The sequence below is a fragment of the Ostrea edulis genome, chromosome 3 (assembly GCF_947568905.1).
Source record: "Ostrea edulis chromosome 3, xbOstEdul1.1, whole genome shotgun sequence".
NCBI lineage: Eukaryota > Metazoa > Mollusca > Bivalvia > Ostreida > Ostreidae > Ostrea > Ostrea edulis.
Genome location: NC_079166.1, coordinates 26,856,736 through 26,881,992, shown reverse-complemented (window position 1 = coordinate 26,881,992; position 25,257 = coordinate 26,856,736). Strand labels below are relative to the sequence as shown.

General features: G+C 34.7%; 1 protein-coding gene across 1 annotated transcript; it reads left to right on the top strand.

Moving 5' to 3' along the window:
• On the top strand, positions 1-25,257 carry LOC125676599 (uncharacterized). Its single transcript, XM_056160324.1, has 7 exons — positions 1-62; positions 1,553-1,623; positions 3,962-4,175; positions 4,633-4,761; positions 13,187-13,223; positions 14,991-15,112; positions 16,876-25,257. Exons 2-7 carry the CDS (start codon positions 1,579-1,581, stop codon positions 16,950-16,952), a joined length of 624 nt encoding a protein of 207 aa, XP_056016299.1. The 5' UTR covers positions 1-62; positions 1,553-1,578; the 3' UTR covers positions 16,953-25,257.

Here is a 25,257-nt window from a genome sequence, read left to right as displayed (position 1 = left end):
AGATACCTTTAAATAGTATACAAATCAACATCCGGTTTGTTGAATGGGGTGATAATTTACAGGTAGCGTATTGTTGATTTCATTATCTAAATGAATATATCGAGTTAACGACAGTTCCTCCAGTACAAGCTATGTTTTTGAAAGCATATACTCTATAACTATGATTATACATTTATTGTCTTATTCTCAGTTGTTTAGAAAAATGCATATAATCGAAAGTGTGGAATGTTTAAATTTTTATTGATTTAAAGCTTTTCAATAAAATCTTCAATTTGAAACCTAACGATTGGGCACTACAAGAATAGTATTAATTTACTGAAAAAATGCTTTGACTATTAAAAAATCAGACCTCTTTTATTATATACCTTTGCATAACGCAGGTATGCACGTATGTCAATATATATATATATATATATATATATATATATATATATATATGTCCTGCTGTACGTCTGGCATAGTCCATAACCGCGGGAAATTTTCTCGTGCTGTCGGATGTTGATCCTCTGCCATCTGGGAATAATCAAGTCGTACTGGGGAAGACTCCCCAGATACTACATGTATATATACAGTGTCCATATAGTGTCATTGATTCTTCTGTTGTAAACAGTTCCTTGGTGACCATGGCATATCCACAGATAATTATCGGGGAGTTGTGTATTTATTTTTGACGTATTTTTATTTGGCATATTGCTGAAGTGTTTTTTTTTTTAAGATTACATATACTTTAAAGATTTCAATTCCAGCGTGAATTTTTCCATCCCTTGGAATGAACTATCATGATCAGTGACCTGAAAAGGGTTTCTGTGTGAAATTCTTGGATATTGAGGATTCCGGTTTGTTCATAGCATGACGGCCAGGACGGGGCCACGGCAGAAGTTTAAAATTTAACATTGTTTACATATAGGAAAGCTTTTTAGCATCGCTATAGATTGTCAAATCAATATGCCAACATCATCATATAGTAAAGTTTTGTTAATGTCATAACCCTGTGACCAAGAATAGACGCATCACTATTGCTGGTGAAGGGCTGCAAAATTTAGACCTGTGCTCGGCGCTTACGGCCTTTGAGCAGGGAGGGATATTTATCGTGCCACACCAACTGTGACACTGGGACCTCGGTTTTTGCGGTGTCATCCGAACGACCGCCCCATTTAGTCGCCTCTTACGACAAGCAAGGGGTACTGAGGACCTATTCTAACTCGGATCCCCACTGAACTATGCATTTATTATAAAACATTTAAGTTTTTCCAGCTAACAAGAAAGATTGCTCAAAAACTTTAAAATAGAACGAGATACTGTTTAGAAAAGAGATGCTGGGAATTAAAAATGTAAAAGCGCAACAACAAATCTTCTGAATATAGGAATGTTTTGTGCCCGTAATTTAGTAGGGAATGGGAACATTTTCAATGCACCAAAATTGGAATTACCCCCTTTCCCACATCGTTCAAAGTAGTTATTCCTAGCTTAAATTCCATTAGAGTCAAATTTATTATAATCAAAAGCAGTGAAATACATCATTAAAATTTTGATTAACGTCTTTTTGGTCTAGGATACATCCGTTGGAGGCTATCAGATATGCTGCAGAGGAATGCTCTAATTGTGACAACTTTGACGTGCATGGTGAGTATTATGCTTACAACTATCTAGAATGTATGAATTGATGAAGCAGTCAATTTAAAGGCAAAAACAAAGCTGTCATAAATATTATAACTGTTTAACTACATGGGCCTCTATATTTATTTCCATCTGCAGGTCAGGTATGTGCATTCTACTAGCCACCGTGTTCGTTTGTTAACCACCTGTTTATCAATCTTTCCTTCATATCTATTTCTTAAAGTCGTCTTTAGCTATCGTAATTGTAAACATTCGTTCACAAAGGTAAGCTACTTAAGACTTGTATTGTTTTTAAACTTGCACAATTGAAAGAAAAGAAAGAAAAATAGTAGACTGCACATTTTGTCTTGTCTTACACAAATGGTCGAATCACACTGAAAACCATCATTTCAAAACACAGGAGCTTGTGGACACAGGAACACCCAACACCCCCCCCCCCCCACCCACCCCTTCCGTGTATTTTTTTAATGTTCAATGTTTTGGATATTTATGGTGTATATTTTTCACAAACTATTCAACTTTTGTTTTACGTCACTTGACCTGAAAGAAATTTCAGCTCGGGTGAGCTTTTCTGATCAGATATTATTCGGCATCTGTCTGTCTGGCCGTAAAAATTTGACATTTTCATCTTCTATAGAACCACTACACCAATTTCAATCAGACTTGGTAGAAATAATCCTTGGGTAAAAAGAATTCAAGTTTGTTCAAATAAAGGGTAAAGCTCCCTTCAAAGGAGAGATGCTTTTATATATATATATATATATATATATATATATATATATAAAACCCGCAAAAATAGGGCGGTGTCGTTTAAGAATCGTCCTATAATAATGATGATTGGTTTTATATGGAGCGCTTTTCCCAGCGTATGCTGCTCAAAGCGCTTTACAATACATCATTACCCCGACAAACCTTCTATCAATCTAGAACTTTCTCAGCTTCCTGGGAAGCATGCAGTGCAAGCTGCTGGTACAGGCGCAAGAGCACTAACATTCTAACAATGTCTTTCAAAAGGTACCCCTTTTACACTTGGGTGGAGTGAGGAAATTCATGTAAAGTGCCTTTCCCGCGACTCGAACCCACGACCTTTCGTTCGAGAGTCTGACAGCCTAACCACTAGGCCACCGCTGGGCCAGAAAAGTGGAAAATACATGAAGGCTTCCTGACATAGTGTATATGTAGATTCGAGTCTGTTGAAATACCCCCCCCCCCCCGAACGGTCCATAAATATATAGGAAAATATTTTTCTTCAAATATTTTCTCGAGAACAACAGGGTCATGATTAGTCATTTGCAAGCATCCCCAGGTAGTGCAGATTCAAGTTTCTTCAAATTGTGGTTTCTAGATGTAGGGTGTGGCCATAATGGGGATACAAGTTTTTCATGCGAATAAATTGGAAAACTCTTTTAAAATGTGTTTTCTCAAGAACAACAGGGCCAAGATTAGTCTCATTAACATGTAAACATCCCTTAGGTGGTTTAGATTAGATTCAAGTTTCTTCAAATTGTGGCCCCGGGCGTTGGTTGAAGCCATGCACTGTTTTACTTAAAATATACAGGTTTTTCTGCTCAAATTTTGTCTATCGTTTGTTTTAGTGGCTTTTTTTTAAAAGATATGTTCCAGCACCTTCCTATGAACAGATAGTTGACACTTTACAGGGCTTGAAACTAACTTTTTACGTCACCAGTCCAGACGGACTGATCAGGTATAATTTCAACCAATCCGCAAAAAAAATTACCAGTCCACCAGAGCTTTTCAGAAATAAATAAACACATTCCGTTCATGTTATTAAAATAAAATAATATCCCGTGGGGATCTTGGTTAGAATAGGTCCTCAGTACCCCTTGTTTGTCGTAGAAGGCGACTAAATGGGGCGGTCCTTCGGATGAGACCGTAAAAACCGAGGTCCCGTGTCACAGCAGGTGTGGCACAATAAAGATCCCTCCCTGCTCAAAGGCCCTCAGCGCCGAGCATAGGCCTAAATTTTGCAGCCCTCCACTGGCAGTGGTGACGTCTCCATAACGGAATTTAACTTGATATGCCTCAGATATTGTAACACTTAAGTGAGATTTATATTTACTAATCTGGTTCATCTGTTATCTATAGAGGAATGCCAAATGTGTGCTGAAAATTCCATAAGTATGTTTTCCAAAATGATGTTTTAGAAAATTGACCAGTCCCATTGGACTGATTAAAATAAATGTCAGTCAGTCCGCCAGACTTTTAACCAGTCACAGACTGAACGGGCATAATTATGTAAATTTCGAGTTCTGCTTTAATTAAATGCTTTGGATAACAATTTATGGAAATATATTTCTCTTCTTTTTTTGTTTGTTTAATATAGTTCCATATTATGAGAGGGGAGCTCGGTTGCTCTCCCAATGAAACACTTCAGAATGTACCGAGCTGTCCTATGTCAAGAAAGGAAATTATGGAAGCTGCATTGAGATTAAACTGTCAGGAAATATGCAAAGACAACAGATACATGTATCACTGTCTTCCTGATAACAAGATGGAGCATTTCTTCGAACTGTGCGCCCCAAAAGTATTCATCATAGGTATAATTGTACCTCTTTATCTATCTATCTATCTATCCATCCATATTTATCTATATATCCATCCATCCATATCTATCTATTTATCTTTCTATCTATCTATCTATCTACCCATCCATATTTATCTATCTATTTATCTATCCATATCATCTATCTATCTATCCATCCATATCTATCTATCCATCCATATCTATCTATCTATCCATATCTATCTATCCATTCATCCATCTATCTACATATGTAGCGCCATCTATCTCTTTCCATTTACAGTGAAACCTGTCTAATCCGACATGCACTCGTTGACATTTTTGTCGGAATGAAGTGTAAAAAAAAAAAAAAATGGAAATGCAAAATTGAGATTGAAAATAAGTGGAAATATCGAGTGAAAATGGATTACACAGATGTCAGATTATGCAGTTTTCACTATATCTCTCGTGATATTGAAAGTTATCTGTTTTAGGTAGGAGGTGTGCAGAGTACAACTGGGACGGAAACAAAATTCAAGCTAATCGTTACAACACCCGGGCTGATTGTAGTAACCATACCAACCCGTGTCCCTACGTCTACAATTCGACAGAGGCATACAAATGTAAATACATGTTGTTTGTATAAAAGAAAAATTTAATCAGACACATATGAAATTTTTAGGTCGCATTTTCTTTTCTCTGTCGTCAACTTTAGATACTTTACTAGAGCAGAACGTTAGATTGATTATTATGGGTAAAATACACTTAGATTTGGTAATGTTACATGACCTACTATAGCTTAATAGGATTAGGCAGTAGGCAGAACCTATAAGCCTTAAACAAAGAAACCAAACAACATCAAAGCAGAAACTTCCTAATACTGAATACATATATTTAAAGCATCTTGCACATATAAACTATATGTAGTTTGAGCAGTGTCGGGGTTTGAATTACCCTGGAGTGAATCCCATGGGGATCTGGGTTAGAATAGTTCCTCAGTACTCCTTGCTTGTCGTAAGAGGCAACTAAATTGTGCTGTCCTTCGGATGAGACCGCAAAAACCGAGGTCCCGTGTCGAAGCAGGTGTGGCACGATAAAGAAACATCCCTGCTCAAAAGCCGTAAACGCCGAATTTAGGCCGGAATTTTGCAGACCTTCGCCGGCAATGGTGACGTCTCCATATGAGTGAAAGATTCGCGAGAGGGACATTAAACAATATTCAACCAACCTTGAGTGGAACATGTTTTTGAGATGAGGATTTACAAAAAATTCAGTTTGGAGATTTAAATGTCTTGGAAATAAACTTTGAAAGAAAGAAAAGTGTTAGGCATGGAATAAAAGTGTAGATTGTTGTAGTAAAATTCAGTGTTGGAATATTCGTTTTAGATATTTTCTGTGTATAGTGTAATACAATGTAGCAGTATAGTGTGATAGCCGTATAATGTAATAATCGTTTAGTGTAATAACCGTATAGTGTAATAGTCGTATAGTGTAATAACTGTATAGTGTAATAGTCGTATAGTGTAATAACCGTATAGTGTGATAACCGTATAAAGTAATAACCGTATAGTGTAATAGTCGTATAGTGTGATAACCGTATAGTGTAATAACTGTATAGTGTAATAGTCGTATAGTGTAATAACCGTTTAGTGTGATAACCGTATTAGTCTAGTCAATCTAGCAAATCACCTCAAAGTAATTGCAACAGAAACAAACTCGACGGAATTTAATAAACAAAAGCGTTATTAACAACATACAAAAAATTCGGACAAATTCGGACAATGGGAAATATTTAAAATTTAGACTTAAATGTTTTAGTAAACAATCGATATTTTGTGGTGTTTACGGCACGCCGTACACGTGAAGGGGAGTAACTTAAAGGACATATCTCATGTTTTCAAAGTATACAATATTACATGCATTTTGTCTTCTTTATGCTTATAGTAATTAATTCTAATAGTTCGTTCGCCGAAATTTTGCGATAATTAACCACAATACCGACTTAAATCTAAGCCCCGATTTCAAAAAGTCAAGTTAATTAGGTAGGTAGTCACGTGGTACTGTGACGTCACATGCGCCCTTCGGATTGTGAAAGTACTGCGAGATATTATTAAAAACTCCACTTTTAGGGGCCTAATTAATTTACCATGGGCAACATTTAAATCGATGTTGATAAATTGTCCGAGTTTTATATGTGTTCGCCACCAGTGCACACATATAACGATGTAAATACCCAAATATAGCGAGTAAAGCGTGTATGAAATCGGTAAAATTGTGAGTAAATAATGTTTATATGGGTCGCTGTCTACAAACTGTTTGGGGATATTATTCCTTTATACATCTGTAATTGGCGCTGTTTTTCTAAAATAAACAGTGCAATCATTATTTATTTTTGGATTAGACAAATTATGATACGTTAAATTGTTGACAACTAGGCCCCATGCCAAGCTATTGTCACGCGTGCATTTCGGAAAGAAAGAAAAAGACAACACACACACAAATCAATAAAAATATTAAAATTTAAAGTGGTAATCACATTATTTTATTTTGATAAAAGCAATCTTATTACTATTTTTGAATTGTGATCTGCACGTCTTTAGGAAGTACGAAGTGGGAGCACGGCGTTATAGCCTACTGACGCACTCAAGATGCTACGAGTTCAATAAAGAAATAATTTTATAATTCAATTTAAAGTTAGGAAATACAATATTCTATTATTTATATAATTAAAAGTTCAATTATTTTGTATCTTTATTTTTTGTTGTTGTAAATCTACCAGTTGGTAGAAGTTACATTGTATCGTCGATATATGTTGTTACAAGGTGAAGGTCAGTTGATCCGAGTGTGTATTGAATTTGAAGAGCAAAACAGAATAGGCCTACCAGTGCTTATAGCTTCGCTATATCCATTTTCTCGCAGTTTATCAGGGTCTCTGTCCAAGCGATGTTTGAAAAGGTGACTGTGTGGTTTTTTTAAGGTAAAGTTCTTGCTCCAACAAAAAAATTATCCACGTCTTTTTTCTCGTACCTTCCTTCGAAAAATTGAAAAATACTCAGTCTAAATCCTTTCTACCGACAACTAGTACACCCGAGCACGGCACAAAACATCTTAATGCATTATTATTTACAAGCCGTTAACGTGACAATTGGTTTTTTGTCGATTAAATCTAATCTGTTTATGAAATGGCTAATAGATGTTTTCAAACCCGAGGGCGCATATGACGTCACACAAAATGGCGCGTAAACTAGCGAAAGAAAATATGCATATTGCAAGATTTGAATTTCATCGCTTTCAAACTCGAAAACTACGCAAAATATTTCATTCAAAACACATTTAAAGTAGTTTTAGGCATAAAAAGAGTTAATTTTGCTGAAAAAATGAAAAAGTTTGGAAACATGCGTTGTGTCCTTTAACTGTGACAGTCATCGGAATAAAGTTATACACGACGATCTAAAGTGCATGTAATAAACAACGCGATTAAACAGCTTAACAGTTGTATTAAAAAGGTGATTTTAAGACCTTCTATATACATACAATATTGCTCAGCATCTCATATTCTTTGCCGACTTCCATTCCCGGGGAACTTTCGCGAATAAAGCTTCAAAATATTTTGTTTGACCCTCTACTGAATTAATTTTAATTATAAAACACAATATTTACTTTTGAAGTTATGAATAATCAATTATAAATGAAATCTTAAAGAATTAGTGTCAATTTACACGGGGGAATTACGGTTGTTAAAAAAGAAAGTATGGAAAGCCATTCGGGTTAAAATTTCAGTTATTTTGTATCTTCATCATTTTAGCAAGCATTTTGTATTAAAAACTTTTATAAAACTAAGTAAGTAAAGTATTTTTGCTTTTTTTTTCAAATTCAGGTTTGGGGAGTCATTCATGGGTAATAATAATGATAATAAAACATTGATAATATAAATAATAAAAATCGATGTAAGTAAACACTTGCGAATATAGTATCATGATTTGATGTAAAATCAAGTAGTTACTCTTTCTAATTAGTCTTGGGCTCACGACCTACGGAACCACATCTCTTAGCAGCATGCGAACAGCGCGCTAGACCGCCCGGCCATCTATTCAAGACAAAACTTGTTTTCGATGACGATAGAATTCTCGCCACGCTGGCACACGATCATTGAGAATGGAAATGGGATACAGTTATTTATCGTAAATTTTAGAGGATCATACAAAATGCACATTGTGTTTGAAATGTCTATATATAAAGCACAGAAATAGCAACGAACTCTGAAATAAACATAACTGCCCTAAGGGACGAAATCAATGTCGGATGAAAATTTAAATTCAATTAGTTAGGGGGAGGGGATTAAAATCTCCCGCAAGTTTCTGTCATCCGACATCGATTACACTTTAGTGGAAAAAGGAAAAAGACAAGCGACTGCTGAATACCACATACTATTTAAAACATATTAATGAACATTTAATAGATTTAATGTACACTTTCATTTGTGAATAAACAGTAGAAAAGGTATACAGAGTGTTATTTATAATCGTACGTTTCTTTTCTTGTTATTCGATTAGTTTCAACATTTGTCATATTAAGTTTTAAAGGGGGGGGGGGGGGGGGGTTCTTGGTGAAAACTATGTGAACTTTGTTTTTTGTGAGACATTGAATTTTTGATCTTGCCCCTAAGTGAAGAATATCGTTAAAACCAGACGTCTTTTTAGGAAACGAAGTTTGTCAATCCTTGCCCTTTCTACATGCATTCACAGAATGCGACACATTGAACGTCAAGAATGTTCGGCATCGGAACAGGTCCTGTATATAGTCAAAATGTAGACAAATCGCGAAACAATTCTGTATATGATTAGTTTTTAAATGGAGGCAGGCTACTGACAAACAAGTTGATGGTGAAGGGGGTTCAACTGTTTCGTTTAAAGTCAGCATTTCGCGAATTATATGGTCGTTATAACAATCTACTTTGCCAATACAGCCTATCATTGGGTTAAATCTGTCTGACTTGTTTCATATAGATTGTTAGGCGGCCGTTTGTGGCACAATGATATTGAATAAGGGTAACTCCGTTTGCCTTATTAAGATATAGAGCTCGTGACGGGTGTAACCGGTCAACAGAGGGTAATTACTCCTTATAGCCCATAGGCACCTGATCCCACTTCTGGTATATCCAGGGGTCCGTGTTTGCCCACCTCTCTATTTTGTATTGCTTATAGGAGTTACGAGATGAATCACTGTTCGTTATCTTCACCTTCCTATATGAGGATTTCATAGAGAAAATGATATATTCTGGTGTCGATGTCATATCGACTTTGTACGATGGAATACCATAGAGACACTTATAGGAGATTTGCTTTGTGAAGAATTGTCTAACACAATATCATTTTTATAAGTTCAGTTATTGCCACTAACTACTAACTACAACTGCAGAAAAGGAGCACTGCAAGAATTTTTTAAGTCATAGAGTGGACTAAAGAAATGATTAATTTGGATCCTTCGAATTGGGGCTTATAACTGCTTTCAGCAATTCTTGTATCCGTTAAAACTAAATTACAAGTCGCGCCAGATAAACTTTTGAACGTTTTTCACTGTAAATGCAAGGCAAGTTGTGACACTAGCCGTTGTACTTGTAAAAACATGGACTGAACTGTACTGCAATTACTCAAATGATCACTTATATAATTATCAGGCACGTAGCAATAATGGCTCTACACCTTTTATCATTACATGCAAAGTTGATAAATTTTTACGTACAGAGGTCGATTTTTAGACAGATTGGTTGCCCTTCCTCCTCATTTTTTATTTTTTTTAAAAATAGCATTGTCGTGAACTGTACACAGTGGAAGTGTAAAATTGAACTGAGAGAACAACCTTAGCCCCCCCCCCCCCCACCACCACCACCACCACCACCACACACACCATCAAGGATTTTTATAACTTTGGATTAAAATTTACTTGTCAATTTTCAGGCAATATTGTGAAATTATCTTCACATCCCCCCTCCCTTTTTTTACGATGCTGCGTGCCTGATTCATTTTGCTTTTAATTCTATGTGTCCATTGTTTTTAAAACAGATTACTCCTGAAATTCTCGGTATTAATTGCACAATAATTTGGATAGAACTAAACATCAAATACGGCTATAACCCCCCCCCCTTTCCCAAACTCTAGAACTTGGCGAAGTGCACGTATTAAAGATTTCTTTATAAAATCGAAGAAACTGAACCTTGTTTCGTCATAGATGTAGTACAAACTGTTAAAACTCAGCTTAAAGGACACAACGCATGTTTCTAAACTTTTTCATTTTCTCAGCAAAATTAACTCTTTTTATGCCTAAAACTACTTTAAATGTGTTTTAAATGAAATATTTTGTGTAGTTTTCGAGTTTGAAAGCGATGAAATTCAAATCGATCTTGCGATATGCATATTTTCTTTCGCTAGTTTACGCGCCATTTTGTGTGACGTCATATGCGCCCTCGGGTTTGAAAACATCTATTAGCCATTTCATAAACAGATTAGATTTAATCGACAAAAAACCAATTGTCACGTTAACGGCTTGTAAATAATAATGCATTAAGATGTTTTGTGCCGTGCTCGGGTGTACTAGTTGTCGGTAGAAAGGATTTAGACTGAGTATTTTTCAATTTTTCGAAGGAAGGTACGAGAAAAAAGACGTGGATAATTTTTTTGTTGGAACAAGAACTTTAGCTTAAAAAACACACCCAGTCACCTTTTCAAACATCGCTTGGACAGAGACCCTGATAAATTGCGAGAAAATGGATATATCGAAGCTATAAGCACTGGTAGGCCTATAGCATACATTCTGTTTTGCTCTTCAAATTCAATACACACTCGGATCAACTGACCTTCACCTTGTAACAACATACATCGACGATACAATGTAACTTCTACCAACTGGTAGATTTGCAACAACAACAAATTAAAGATACAAAATAATTGAACTTTTAATTATACAAATAATAGAATATTGTATTTCCTAACGTTAAATTGAATTATAAAATTATTTCTTTATTGAACTCGTAGCATCTTGAGTGCGTCAGTAGGCTATAACGCCGTGCTCCCACTTCGTACTTCCTAAAGACGTGCAGATCACAATTCAAAAATAGTAATAAGATTGCTTTATCAAAATAAAATAATATGATTACCACTTTAAATTTGAATATTTTTATTGATTTGTGTGTGTGTTGTCTTTTTCTTTCTTTCCGAAATGCACGCGTGACAATAGCTTGGCATAGGGCCTAGTTGTCAACAATTTAACGTATCATAATTTGTCTAATCCAAAAATAAATAATGATTGCACTGTTTATTTTAGAAAAACAGCGCCAATTACAGATGTATAAAGGAATAACATCCCCAAACAGTTTGTTGACAGCGACCCATATAAACATTATTTACTCACAATTTTGCCGATTTCATACACGCTTTACTCGCTATATTTGGGTATTTACATCGTTATTTGTGTGCACTGGTGGCGAACACATATAAAACTCGGACAATTTATCAACATCGATTTAAATGTAGCCCATGGTAAATTAATTAGGCCCCTAAAAGTTGAGTTTTTAATAATATCTCGCAGTACTTTCACAATCCGAAAGGCGCATGTGACGTCACTGTACCACGTGACTACCTTCCTAATTAACTTGTCTTTTTGAAATCGGGGCTTAGATTTAAGTCTGTATTGTGGTTAATTATCGCAAAATTTCGGCGAACGAACTATTAGAATTAATTACTATAAGCATAAAGAAGACAAAATGCATGTAATATTGTATACTTTGAAAACATGAGATGTGTCCTTTAATAAAGAATTTGGTAACGTAAGCTTTACTATACACTGGTTTTTTTTTAAAATACTACATGTATTTATGTGAAACATAAGCGCGCCTCCAACTTCCGATGTAAGGGGAGTAACTGCAAAAATGTAGGTCATCTTTTACAGACCATTTTTGAAGGGGCACTTGTTTTGTGTTAACAGTTTATTTTAATGTAAAAATCTTCATGTGGTAACTCATATATGCCTAATGGACAGCAAAAAGTATTTTCTTCCAAAATCCAGTTTTTAACGATTTTTGTTGGAAAATGACGATTTCAGCCCAAAATTCGGCAAGGGAAAATAAATTTTGGTGCAGAAAAGTTTAGTTGTGCATTTGGACGTTTTATTCTTAAATTCATAAGATCGGTGTCATCTCTTCTATAAAACCGTCATTTCCTATCATTTCTTTTTTTTCCCCCACTATTTTTGTTTTAGAAAAAGGTAGGGTTTCCTACCTAAAATAGTATTTTTCATATATATTGCCAATAATCTATATATCTTACTTGTTGAGCAGTTTTTAAAATAAATCCTAACTCCAATTTTTTATTGGTAGACTCAAATGTATGACAAAATGTGGGTTTTCTTCTTTGAATTTCAATCTTTAACAATTATATTCAAAAAAGCAAGATTTTACCCAAAAATTACAGTCAAGGAAAGAATATATTCTGCTGTAAAAAAAAAATTAATCGAACATTTCCATGTTGAAATTTGAGATATGAAACTTATTTTTACTGTATGTTACATAAAATGGACATTTTCTTCAATTTCCAGTTTTTAGCGATTTTCATGAAAAAACGCATCCTTTTACCCCCAAAATTCCACTTTTCCCATGGAAATACAAAAGCCGATTTTTAATATGTTGTTTGCATTTAAAACTAATACGGTACCAATTTTGATGCACCAGATGCGCATTTCGACAAATAATGTCTCTTCAGTGATGCTCAACCGAAATGTTTGAAATCCGAAATAACTATGAAGTTTTAGAGCTAAATATAGCCAAAAACAGCGTGCATGTGTTTTCCTGCATGAATAATCAAAATTTCATTTCTGTTGCAATTAGTTTGAGGTTTTGCTCATTTTTGAGCTAGATTGACTAGACTATATAGTGTAATAGTCGTATAGTGTAATAACCGTATAGTGTAATAGTCTGATTTGTGAAGTGGGCAGAGACGTTGTAGTGTATGTACAATTTGGTGAATTATTTTGCGCACATTTATTTTTTTTTTTCAGACCAAGAATGTTTCCCCAGACCTTCCACAAACAAAGGGTATAAAATTTTCAAGAATTCTTAACTTCGATGATTGATTAATTAGATCTATTAGAACTTTCATTATACAAAATAAATTGTTATAGAACATTTATTCAATATTTTAATATCTCTTGAGAAGTTTTGGACGCAATTGTTTTGTACTAACTCTATTAATATCTTTAAACTTAAAAAATATAACAGTAGTTGTTTGATCCTGCAGTAGTAGCATGATAAAGACAGAGGTCACGGCGGAAAAGGTACAAATTGGTTCGCAATTTTCTAGTCAAAATCAGTATGGACAGAACAGCCAAACAATTGGCATGAAACACGTCAGACACGATTCAACCCAACCACAGGATATATTTGAAAACACAATCATTATACCGACCATAAAAATATATCGAAATTTTCCTCTATACCCCAGAAGTACGAAGGTGCATTGTTTCAAAAGGGTATATATAATTATTCTCATATAGAATAGATTCAATTTGTTTAAACCATGAGCTTTAAAAACAGGGTGTGAGAATAAAAAGGGCTGGAAGACTTGGGAATGCATATGAAAATTATGAATATCTTCTTAACAATCATAATGATAAAATGTACATGTATCGTATCATTATTATTTAAGTATCCTTATGTTTAGAGTACATTCAATTTTATTCAAATGATCCACAGGGTGAAGGCGGAACCAGTAGGAAATTAAGGATGCATATATTTTTATGCCCCCTTCAAAGAAGAGGGGCATATTGCTTTGCACCTGTCGGTCAGTCCGTAGACCACATGTTGGCCGCTCAATATCTTGAGAACCATTCACTTCATCGTAATGATATTTCATATGTGGGTTGGTTATGAGTAGAAAAGGTCCCCTCTTGATTTTCAGGTCAAAAGGTCAAGGGTCAATCTACTCTGGACATACATGTAGGAAGACACTATCCGCGCTCAATATCTTGAGAACCATTTGCTTGACAGACATCAAACTTGGTAAACTGGTACATCCTAAGAAGTAGATGACCCCTATTGATTTTGAGGTCACATGGCCGACGATCAAGAGTCAAATTTAACATAGGAATATACTACCCACTCAATGTCTAAAGAAACGTTTGCTTGACAGATATCAAACTTGGTACACTGGTACATCTTTAGGAAAAGATGACCCCAATTGATTTCGAGGTCACATGGTCAAAGGTCAAGGTTCAAACTGGACATAATAATAACTATCCGCTCAATAGTTTGAGAATCCTTTGCTTGACTTGACTTGACTTGGTGCACTGGTACTTTTTATGGAGTAGATGACCACTATTGATTTTGAAATCACCTGGTAAAAGGTCTAGGGTTAAACTGGACATGGTAATATATCATATTCTATATTTTAAGAATCAATTGCTTGATTGACACCAAACCTGGGACAGTGGTACATCATAAGGAATGAATGACCCTTATTGATTTTTAGGTCGCATGGTCAATCCACTCTGGACATAGGAAGATATTGTCTTCTAAATATTTTGAAATGGTTTGTCACTACTATCATTCAAATGATGCATGTGTATAAACCTTTATTAATTTTGCGCCATGGGGAGAGAGAGAGAGAGAGAGAGAGAGAGAGAGAGAGAGAGAGAGATACATATTTTACAAATATTTCTTGTTTAAAATAGGGTAGTCCTCGTGCTGTCTTGGTTTCATGATCTTTATGCTGGATCAATGTTTTGAATTTCTTAGTTTACACTATCAGACACAGATAGGCTTTGTAGCTCCTCTATGCTTCTTATTTTAATTTCTTCATTACAGATCTAAAACCAAAGAGACCGAACTGAACATATCAACGGCAGTTTTAAGTGGCATTATTATTTCGATAGTTTTAATCAATGGTGGAGTGCTTTCTTGCCTATTAAGGGTATATGTGTGTAAAAGTAAGTTGATTTTTACAAAGATATCTAAGGACTGAAAGTGATTTTAAGGACCTATACTGTAAAGCTGTAAAATATCTATGTTGAATGTGTGTATAATGCGAAAATTAGAATTTTCATTGCTAGCTGCAGAACTGTAGCTCGCTGAGAAAATATTAAGACAGATCAGAGAGCTGCAGATTCACCCCTTATACAAACCTGCGATTTGCGGCGCAAACAATAAAAATAAAAACAATGCGCATGGTTGATGCCTTATATCGTTGTATTCTTACACCTACAATAATGTAACATGGCTACGCCATTAAACGAAATCATTGGAAGCTGACGGTTTGCGGGTCGTATTGGGCTTTAATGAATATTTGAAGATATGTTTGGACACATGTATAGTGGGAAAGTAAGCTAGTATTTTTTTAATATTAAAGGGAAAGGCAACCCTAACCACATTGTTGCCTTTATGAGTAAAGTATTACTTACTGATATCGTAAACGACAGTAATAACAACAAAAATCCTTGCTTAACAATTAAATCATATTAATCTATCTTATATTTCAAATTACCCGCCGATAAGAGAGCGTCCATTGAAGTTTAACTTATTACGTCACACCGTCGGTTCCGGTTTATTTCATCATCAGCACTTTAAAATTACAAGTCACGAACAGTTAAGTTTGGAGCCGTATAGATTTGAGCTTGCCCTTTCGCAAGAAGAATTTAAGAAAAGAAGACGTCCAGTCGAGTTGCAGGCCAGGCAGATGGTATCCGTTTCTTCATACATGTACATATAAATGTCTCAAACCTCAACTTGTCATTACGCAAATGATCATGATCCACAGTTTACATAGTTGGGTTTTTTTTCAAATAACTTTGTTGGGTCAGGAATTTCGGAGAAAAAACTGTTTTCACATCTCCCCTTTGCATTGGTGTGATTAAATGCTTGACAGGAAGGCATCCACCTATTTAAAATGTATTCGTAAAATCTACCACATGCACATCTTTGATGATCTCATTAAAACCGGAATAGACGATGTGACGTCCAAATTATTGATTTTTGTGGTCTTGAATGCAAAAGAGTTCCGCATCATGGCAGCCTCTATAGATGGCGGGAAGTTCAATTTTTAACGTTTTGAAATTAGTACTGAAGCTTATCTAGACCCTATATCAACAGAATAGTATGACAAATCTTTATTATATAAGTAATCTTATCATCTATCATGTAAAAAATTTGTTGGGTTGCCTTTCCCTTTAAATTAATGAGACGGCGATGCAAGAATAAAACGATATAACACATCAGCCGTGCGCCTACATGTATATTTCTGCACCGTAAATCTAACGTTTTTATAAGGGGTGGATCTGTAACTTTCTGATCCGTCCCAATATTTTCCCAACGAGTTACAGGTCTGCAACTATTCCATTGTTTGTTTGACCTCACTCAACACACTCGCAACATTTTTCTTTTTCTCTATATTAATGGAAAGCAGAAATTAGTAATGTATTGCCCTTGCTTGAAAACAGTTGGTCACATATTTTAGAAATGATATTTCCTCATAAAATTACATAAAGATTAGTCTCAGTTTCATGATTTCAAGTAGTGATGGACGTGAAAATTTCGTCTGCTTCTAAAAATGTGAACGAAATTGAGGAATAAGCCCGCCCTCCGTCATTACGCGTTAATGGACTTCACAAGCTTAATGACCTCAGTAAGTACAGAAGCCGATATATATTTAATTTCTATTCCATTGAATGTCTAAACATATTTTTTTGTTCTGTAGATTGTACACAACAGATGACAAACGTGGAAGAAAACATCCCAATGTCACAAAAGGAAGATCTTGATTTCGAGGTATAGGTATACCATCATTGACAGGGAACATTTGTTGCTTAACATTGAGGAAATATCACGTGGGTTATTGGCATTAATTTGAATTTCGTAAAAGAACAGAAGGCAAACGCACAATTGCTTTCAACCTTCGCCATTGAGAATAAGAAACTAATTTGTTTTGACGAAATTTTCACGTGTAATAAGCATGATAGAGAATGATTTAATGTTTATTTTCTTGATGAAATTACGGCGATTTTGATTAGCTGAAAAATTGGTTTAATACCTGCATCAAAGAAAACCTGATTTTGACTTCTTGTTTGTATTGATACGCCGTATGCATTCAAATTGAAAACAAAATCATGTTTTATTATTTAAACTTAATGTTTTAGTATGTCTAAATGATAAGAAATGAATTTTATAATTCTTTTCTTGATGGCAGTATTAGGGGAAAATGGATGTAAAACTTTACGCGCATTGATGAAGTTTCCGGTCCAATTTTCCCTATGATACCTGCATCAAGAAAAGAATCATGAGATTCATTTCTTAATGCTAACTCGTTATAACGATATACTAATTCGATATAGCGATTTTTTTTTCAAAAGGTACGGCATATCTTTTCTCCATATGTGAAGATCATAGAAAACTTCGACAAATTTGAGAATTTTTGGATTACATGTTCAAACTACCGGTACATAAAATATACATCTGTTAGTGTTTAATATTCTCTATACATTTAATACCTCGGGGTTAGTCTATTCTTTTCTTTTTTCTTTAATTGAGACATATACCAGTTAAACATTTTATGCACGTCTATAAAAATCTATGTTGCTGTTGTTTTGATGTAGATTGATTGATTAAATATTGTTTAACGTCCCTCTCGAGAATATTTCACTCATATGGAGACGTCACCACTGCTGGTGAAGGGCTGCAAAATTTAGGCCTATGCTCGGCGCTTATGGCCATTGAGCAGGGAGGGATCTTTATCGTGCCACACCTACTGTGACACGGGACCTCGGCTTTTGCGGTCTCATCCGAAGGACCACCCCAATTTAGTCGCCTCTTACGACAAGCAAGGGGGTACTGAGAACCTATTCTAACCCGGATCCCCAGGGGATGTTTTGATGTCGATGTAAGGTAGTTTTGATATAGATGTATGGTAGTTTTGATGTCGATGTAAGGTAGTTTTGATGTCGAAGTAAGGTAGTTTTGATGTCGATGTAAGGTAGTTTACTCCAGAAGCCTTTTTTAAACAATACAAATTGTTTTGTTTTTGTTTTTACTTTCGTCTGTCTGTCACAAATTCCTGTGAACAGTTTTCTTTCTGTATGGCTTATCTGATAGATTTAAAACTTTGTACAATGCTTATTGGAACATGAGGATCAATATATTTTCCTTAAAGTTATCGGCAAAAGAGGGGTGTAGGGTGTAAAATCGCTTGTGAACACTTCTCCTGAATTATCGGGTTGCCTTGAAATTTTGTTTAATATTTCATTATAATTATTATTGTTGTTCACATTATCTGACTCTTGGATCTAATATTTTTCTACAATTTACAGTGGATCAAAGAGGAGTGTTTTATAGCTTTTTTCATGTACAATGGTATGCTCACTTTCCTACTGGCTCTGTTACGGCACGTTTGGTCGTTTTGCCACGTTTGGTTGTCGATGACCATTCGTGCCGCACGTATCGTTGCCGAGCGACCGAACGTGCGGTGAGGGTGGACACGATTGGTCGCCAATTTTAGGCCATACCCGAGCACGAATGGTCGCCACCCAAGCCCCAACTCCAAAACCCCAACTTTGCCTTTTTTCCCCCCTCCTCCTCCTCCTCCCCTCCTCCTCCTCCAGGACCTATTCCCCCTTCTCTTTCTCCTTTTAATCTTCCTCCACCTTCTTCTCCAGATCCTTCTTCAATTTTTTCCGGTTTGATCAAATCGAACGAGTCTTTTGAATTGGCAGGTAATAGCTATAAGTGAGATATGGCGGTTTCTAATACCCTTCGATTAACAATCAGATACTAATGGACGCTCCCTAGAAAGAATCGCACAGCACATCTTATTCCGATTCGAAACAGCTCTTTAAATCTTCGACATGTTTCAAGTGTGCAGAGAATAGGTCTGATCTTGCATTTCATTAATGTGGCGTAAAAGGGTAGGCCTACAAGAGGAGAGAGTGCACGAAACATGACATGGATATACCCACAAAACAGTAGTGATCCTCCATAGACGCCTACTCTTCAACAAGTCAGATTTATCCCCGTGCTGCCCCTACAATCATCTCATTTAATCGTTCTCTCACACACACACACTCACAGTCTCTCTCTCTCTCTCTCTCTCTCTCTCTCTCTCTCTCTCGCCAAATTCAATAACAGAGAGAAAGACAACTGTGTTTGTGCTACAAATGCAAATACTTAAAAAAAATAGTGGCTCTATTTTGGGAGAGCCAATTTTATGTATGAAAGGTGCTTCATACCTATGAACTTGCAAATTTATAGATTTGCTTACTCCGTCTGCTAAATTTGATGCGTACCTTGTAAAAGTACCAGTTCTGTACATTTTACTTCATACTTATCGCTAGTACAGTAGTTGGTTTAAATTCCTTTTTTATTTTGTTCATCATGATATTACTGATGGGTTGTTTTTTGGGTTTTTTTTACATTAAGTTAACATGGTAAGAGTTAAAGTGCTGTTCATAAATATTATGTTCACTAAAATTAAAACTGTGCACACAGTGCATGTTTATGCCGAATTCAAAGATTTCATTTTCTTATCAAACCATGACAAATGGTAGTACTTGCTTGTATTTCACTCTGTGTGCTCACGTGCATTTGTATGCGTGATTGCACACTCATACTTGTCAGGATATATGTCACGCCATATTTATATTTACTCCTTTATAAAGGTATCTTATATAATCTATGAGATATCTTCTATTTTGAATAAGATATCTAATAAATTTCCTGAGATGTCTCATATAATTTACAGTTGATAATATATCTCATAAAATATGTAAGATATTTTTAAACTACATAAGATGTCTCATAACTTTATAAGATATATTCTATATTAATTATCTTATAAAGTTTATGAGATATCTAAAAAAGATAGAAGATATCTTATAAATTTATTTTTGTAAAATATCTTATAAAACATTCAAGATATCTCATATGTTTTATAAGAAGATATCTCATAAATGAATTTTTATAAGATATCTCATCAACTTTATGAGATTTCTTATGAAATATACGGGATATCAAATATGTTTTATAAGATATCTTATACATGTTATAAAAGTGTAAATTCATATGTTATGGGTCAGAATTACCCAGCAGCAGAATTTACTAACTAAGGCAGTCAAACAAGTAATAACATTTATTTGCAATTATTGAAAGAAAATTATAATAATAACAAATACTAACTTACAATAGGTGAACAATTAAACAATGTCCGTGCCGAGCTGAATCTGTATATCTCGTACAAAACAAATCACACATCGGCTATTAATTTCCATTTTCCAACGAAATTCCTAAATCCTACTTCCAGTTATAGAATAATCCAAAATGCCTAAAGTGCTTGTCTAACCAGAGCGTATCATCGGTTAAATTCTTATGGTATCCATAATCTACGAAAGCCTATTAGTGTCATATAAAAAATAAATTTACATTCCCATATCTCGTAATTACGAGAAAAGATCTCGTTAATGCGAGATAGTTATCTCGTAATTACGAGAAAAGATCTCGTTATTACGAGATAGTTATCTCGTAATTACAAGAAAAGATCTCGTTATTACCAGAAAAGATCTCGTTATTACCAGAAAAGATCTCGTTATTATGAGATAATTATCTCGTAATTACGAGAAAGATCTCGTTATTACGAGATAATTATCTCGTTATTACGAGAAAAGATCTCGTAATTACGAGAAAAGATCTCGTAATTACGAGAAAAGATCTCGAAATTACGAGATAATTATTTCGAAACGAGAAAAATATATAAATATTGGTCAAATGATATTTTTCTTTATATGAGCTCTCATCTCCTCATTCCGTCAGTTGTTTTGGGTGCTGTTTTAAATATAAGAAATCACTTTCCATTCAAAGCATGCCAAGTTGACCAATAGAATTTTTAGAAAGTTAACTTACCGAACAAAAGTTTATTCATACATTTAAAGTACAATGGAAAGAAAACGACGATTTATTATTGTAGGTTTCTGCACTATCAATTAATTAAATCAATTAAATTTTACGATGATATCAGCTAATAATAAAGTTAAACTATCATAATGCTTAGTGTAACTGTGTATAAAAACATATCAAGATATTTTATATCTTTTATAAGATGTCTTTTAAAATTTATGAGTTATCTTTGAAGAGGAATAAATGTAAAAACGACGTGGCATAAGGATGGTATGTAAGAGTATTGTGTTGCTAAAATGTTGCAATTCGTGTGTTTGTAAAATAAATTCACATCAAATTCCATTCAGAAACATCCAGCTTTTTTGTTTGTTGGCTTTGTATCGTACTTGACTTGAGTCACAAATGTGGTATGTGCGTGTGTAATGCAAAACAAACTTTATTATACGTGAATGCACACACATACACACGCAAATATATACACATGGGCACGTATACGCACATGTATGCACACATACATGGGCGCACACTCACACCGTCACTCAAATACACACAGACACGCACGAACGAACACACACACACATGAACACACACCCTTTTTGCAAAACAAAAGCAAAGTTGGGGTTTGGGACAGGGGGCTTAGGTGGCGACTATTCGTGATATGGTATAACCTAAAATTGACGACCATTAGTGTCCACCCTCACGACACATTCGGTCGCCGGGCGACGATACGTGCCGCACGTATCGTTGCCGGGCGACCGAATGTGCCAAGGCGACCAAACGTACCTTAACATGGCACTTCAGCATAACATCCATTATATCTTATAGTTTATTTCCCTGCTCATGTTTTCTCCTCCATGCCAAACAGTACACTATAGGGGGAGATAATTTGGAGCACTTTCATTTTGATGAGCTGGGGAGACATTTGTTTCTCACTGCAACAAATTAAAACCCTATACATAGATAGAAAGGCTGTTAACAGAATAATGCGCACCAGAGATCATTACGCAGTAAAAGGACCGAGCTTGCGAAGTCCTCTTCCGCGTAAAGGTTGATGGCAGGAATATTTCTCGATATTCAGTTAATAATCTCTTTATTACAATTTTTTCAAATTCTGTAAACTTCTAATTCTAGCAGCGCATATTCCTTTACATTTTCTGTAGCAGACAAAGTCTTCAAGGTTTCTCCACGTGTCTGGATAGAAATATATCTTTTGGAGGAATATTTTCATTCATATCATATTTAAGACAATGGTTAACTGATTATACTGAAAAGGTTTATATTTTCTATACATGTATCTCTAATTTTATACAAAATTATTGTTAAGGGCAATAACTCCGACTGGTAAATTCTCTAGCACGTATGTCATAGATGATTTCCCTCATATATCTACTATTTCATACGTATCTATTAAGATGCAGTTTCTTTTTTCAACAGTTGAAATTAAATTTTTGTCATTTTAACCAATTTTAGCTCACCTGAGCTGAAAGCTCAAGTGAGCTTTTCTGATCGCCTGCTGTCCGTCGTCTGTCCGTCTGTCTGTAAACTTTTTTTACATTTTCGACTTCTTCTCAAGAACCGCTGGGTCAATTTCAACCAAACTTGGCAAAACGCATCTTTAGGTGAAGGGATTTCAAGTTTGTATAAATGAAGGGCCATGCCCCCTTCGAAGGGGAGATAGTTACAAAAATGCAAAAATAGGGTGGGATCAATTAAAAATCTTCTTAAGAACCACTGAGCCAGAAGAGCTGAAATTTACATTAAAGCTTCCTGACATAGTGCAGATTCAAATTTGTTAAAATCATGACCCTCGGGGTAGGATAGGGCCACAATAGGGGATCAAAAATTTTACATACAAATATATAGGGAAAGTCTTTAAACATCTTCTTCTCAAGAACCACTGAGCTAGGAAAGAATGAATTTAAATGAAAACTTCCTGCCATAGTGCAGATTCAAATTTGTTAAAATCATGACCCCTGGGAGTAGGATGGGGCCACAATAGGGGATCAAAGTTTTACATACAAATATATCGGGAAAATCTTTGAAAATCTTCTCAAGAACCACTGGGCCAGAAAAAGTTTACATTTACATGAAATCGTCCTGACATAGTGCATATTCAAGTTTGTTAAAATCATGACCCCCGGGGATAGGATGGGGCCCACAATAGGGGATCAAAATTTTACCTACAAACATATAGAGAAAAGCTTTAAAGATCTTCTTCTCAAGAACCATTAGGCCAAAGAAGTTTACATTTACATGAAAGCTTCCTAGTGCAGATTCAAGTTTGTAAAATCCATGGCCCCTAGCGGTAGGTTGGGGCCACAATAGGGATCAAAGTTTTACATGCGAATATATAGGGAAATATTTTCATTTGGACCAAGGTGACTCAAGTGAGCGATGTAGCTCATGAGTCTCTAGTTTTAATTTAGAACAACTATTACAAGATGTTAAGAGTCACGTTACATTATGTTGCATGATCTTTTTTTTTTTTATCCTATGCATTCTTTTTTGTTTGGATTTTGGAGACATCATTGTCATGTTTTCTGACTGACATTCACAACAAGGCTAGATAAGTATTTTCAAGTTTTGATGCATATCATGTAAATATTTTTCGTTAATTAATCTTTGTGCATATTTTCAAATGTAATCTTATTTTGACTCAGCTTTAAGATTTGTAAAGATGGATATAATGAGAATAGACTTAAGTCATAATTTTGATTATATATATCGTAGGATTTACCCAACACAGATTGGGTTTTTTAAAATCACATGCAAATTTAAATACATACTGAAAATTTTATTTGTTTATTAAAATTATTTCAAAAGTTAGTTGGATCCAAAATTTAGACTCAAGTCTATTCACAGTTTATGGTCAGCTTTCCTTTGCATATTTTCGTATTAATCGTATTCCTGATAGATATAGCTTGTAAACATGTTTTTTCATGCCAATCGTGCCATTCAGAGATCTAAAATTTGGGTGGATTGTTCTTAAAAGACTCTTCATATATAGAACAGTCTGAACATTTCGGGGGATTTTCTTTTAAACTATATACCAATTCTCATTTTGTTTAAACTTAAATTTTATCTCGCATAATCATCGTAATTATTTTGTAAACAATGGTTGTTACCATTCAAACGAGTAAGCAAAGCGTGCAAGTTAAATTCTTATCATTTGATCATTTCATACTGTGGACAACGTAATGTTTGATATATTTTTAAAACATGACTTGTACTTTGAATGTATAAACATTTGTTGGCCCCCAATTCACACGATGAAAATGGAATACCTTGAAATCCAAACAAGCACAAATGACAAGAAAGAAGATTAAAGCAACCATGAAAACAAATGATATTCTTTTTTCGAGAAAATAAGTTGTTATTTTCGAAATTATTTTCTTATAGTTTTGAAATCATAATGATCTGGCAATTTTCAGAATTTTTTTTTTTTTTTCGAAAAACTCAGCGCGTAATTTCAAGATTTTTTTCTAGTAATTTCAAACGAGTCATTTTGTCCTTTATACTAATCAGCTTTCTTAATTATATGGAGGGGGTAAAAAAGATCTCTGATTTGCACGATTTATATATATATATATATATATATATATATATATACATGTATGTATGTATATATATATATATATATATATATATATAAGGTGTACTACTTTGTACACTATGAACTTGAGCGCGACCAAGGCATCTTACATCCTAATCATCCTGTCGTGAGGACCATGCAAGTTACCGTATGTTGTAGAACATACAGGTTTTACTGTTAATGGGCTTTGTAAGAAATGTAAGTTTATGGAAATATAAAATATTCATTTTGTAAAGTATTAACAACATGAGTAAAACATTTAGAGAAACGTCTCAAGTACAGTGTTCTAAATCATATACAGTACGTATTATAATTTGCAAGATAATTTTTTCTTCAACAAACGAACCTTGACCGTTTTTGGAATACAAGTTAAGTACACGTATCATTTTATGATTCGATGTAAACAGATGCTTCTTGATCACGTGCTCATCAGTTCTATAAATACATTTGAAAACCCCAGACAAGAAGTTTGGAGTAAATACATCTACGTATGTGTACGTCGTATTGTGATTTCTTTGAAATATCAGTTACAATTTTATCATTTATTGAACTTGATGTATCAATTTATATTTTGCTTTAATATTTAATAAAGCTTGTAAACAAATTCAA

Coding starts and splice junctions, on each gene's coding strand:
- LOC125676599 (XM_056160324.1), top strand. CDS start 1,579: ATGCTGCAGAGGAATGCTCTAATTGTGACAACTTTGACGTGCATG. Junction 1,624..3,961: donor TGACAACTTTGACGTGCATG/GTGAGTATTATG, acceptor TGTTTAATATAG/TTCCATATTATGAGAGGGGA. Junction 15,113..16,875: donor AAGGGTATATGTGTGTAAAA/GTAAGTTGATTT, acceptor TTTGTTCTGTAG/ATTGTACACAACAGATGACA.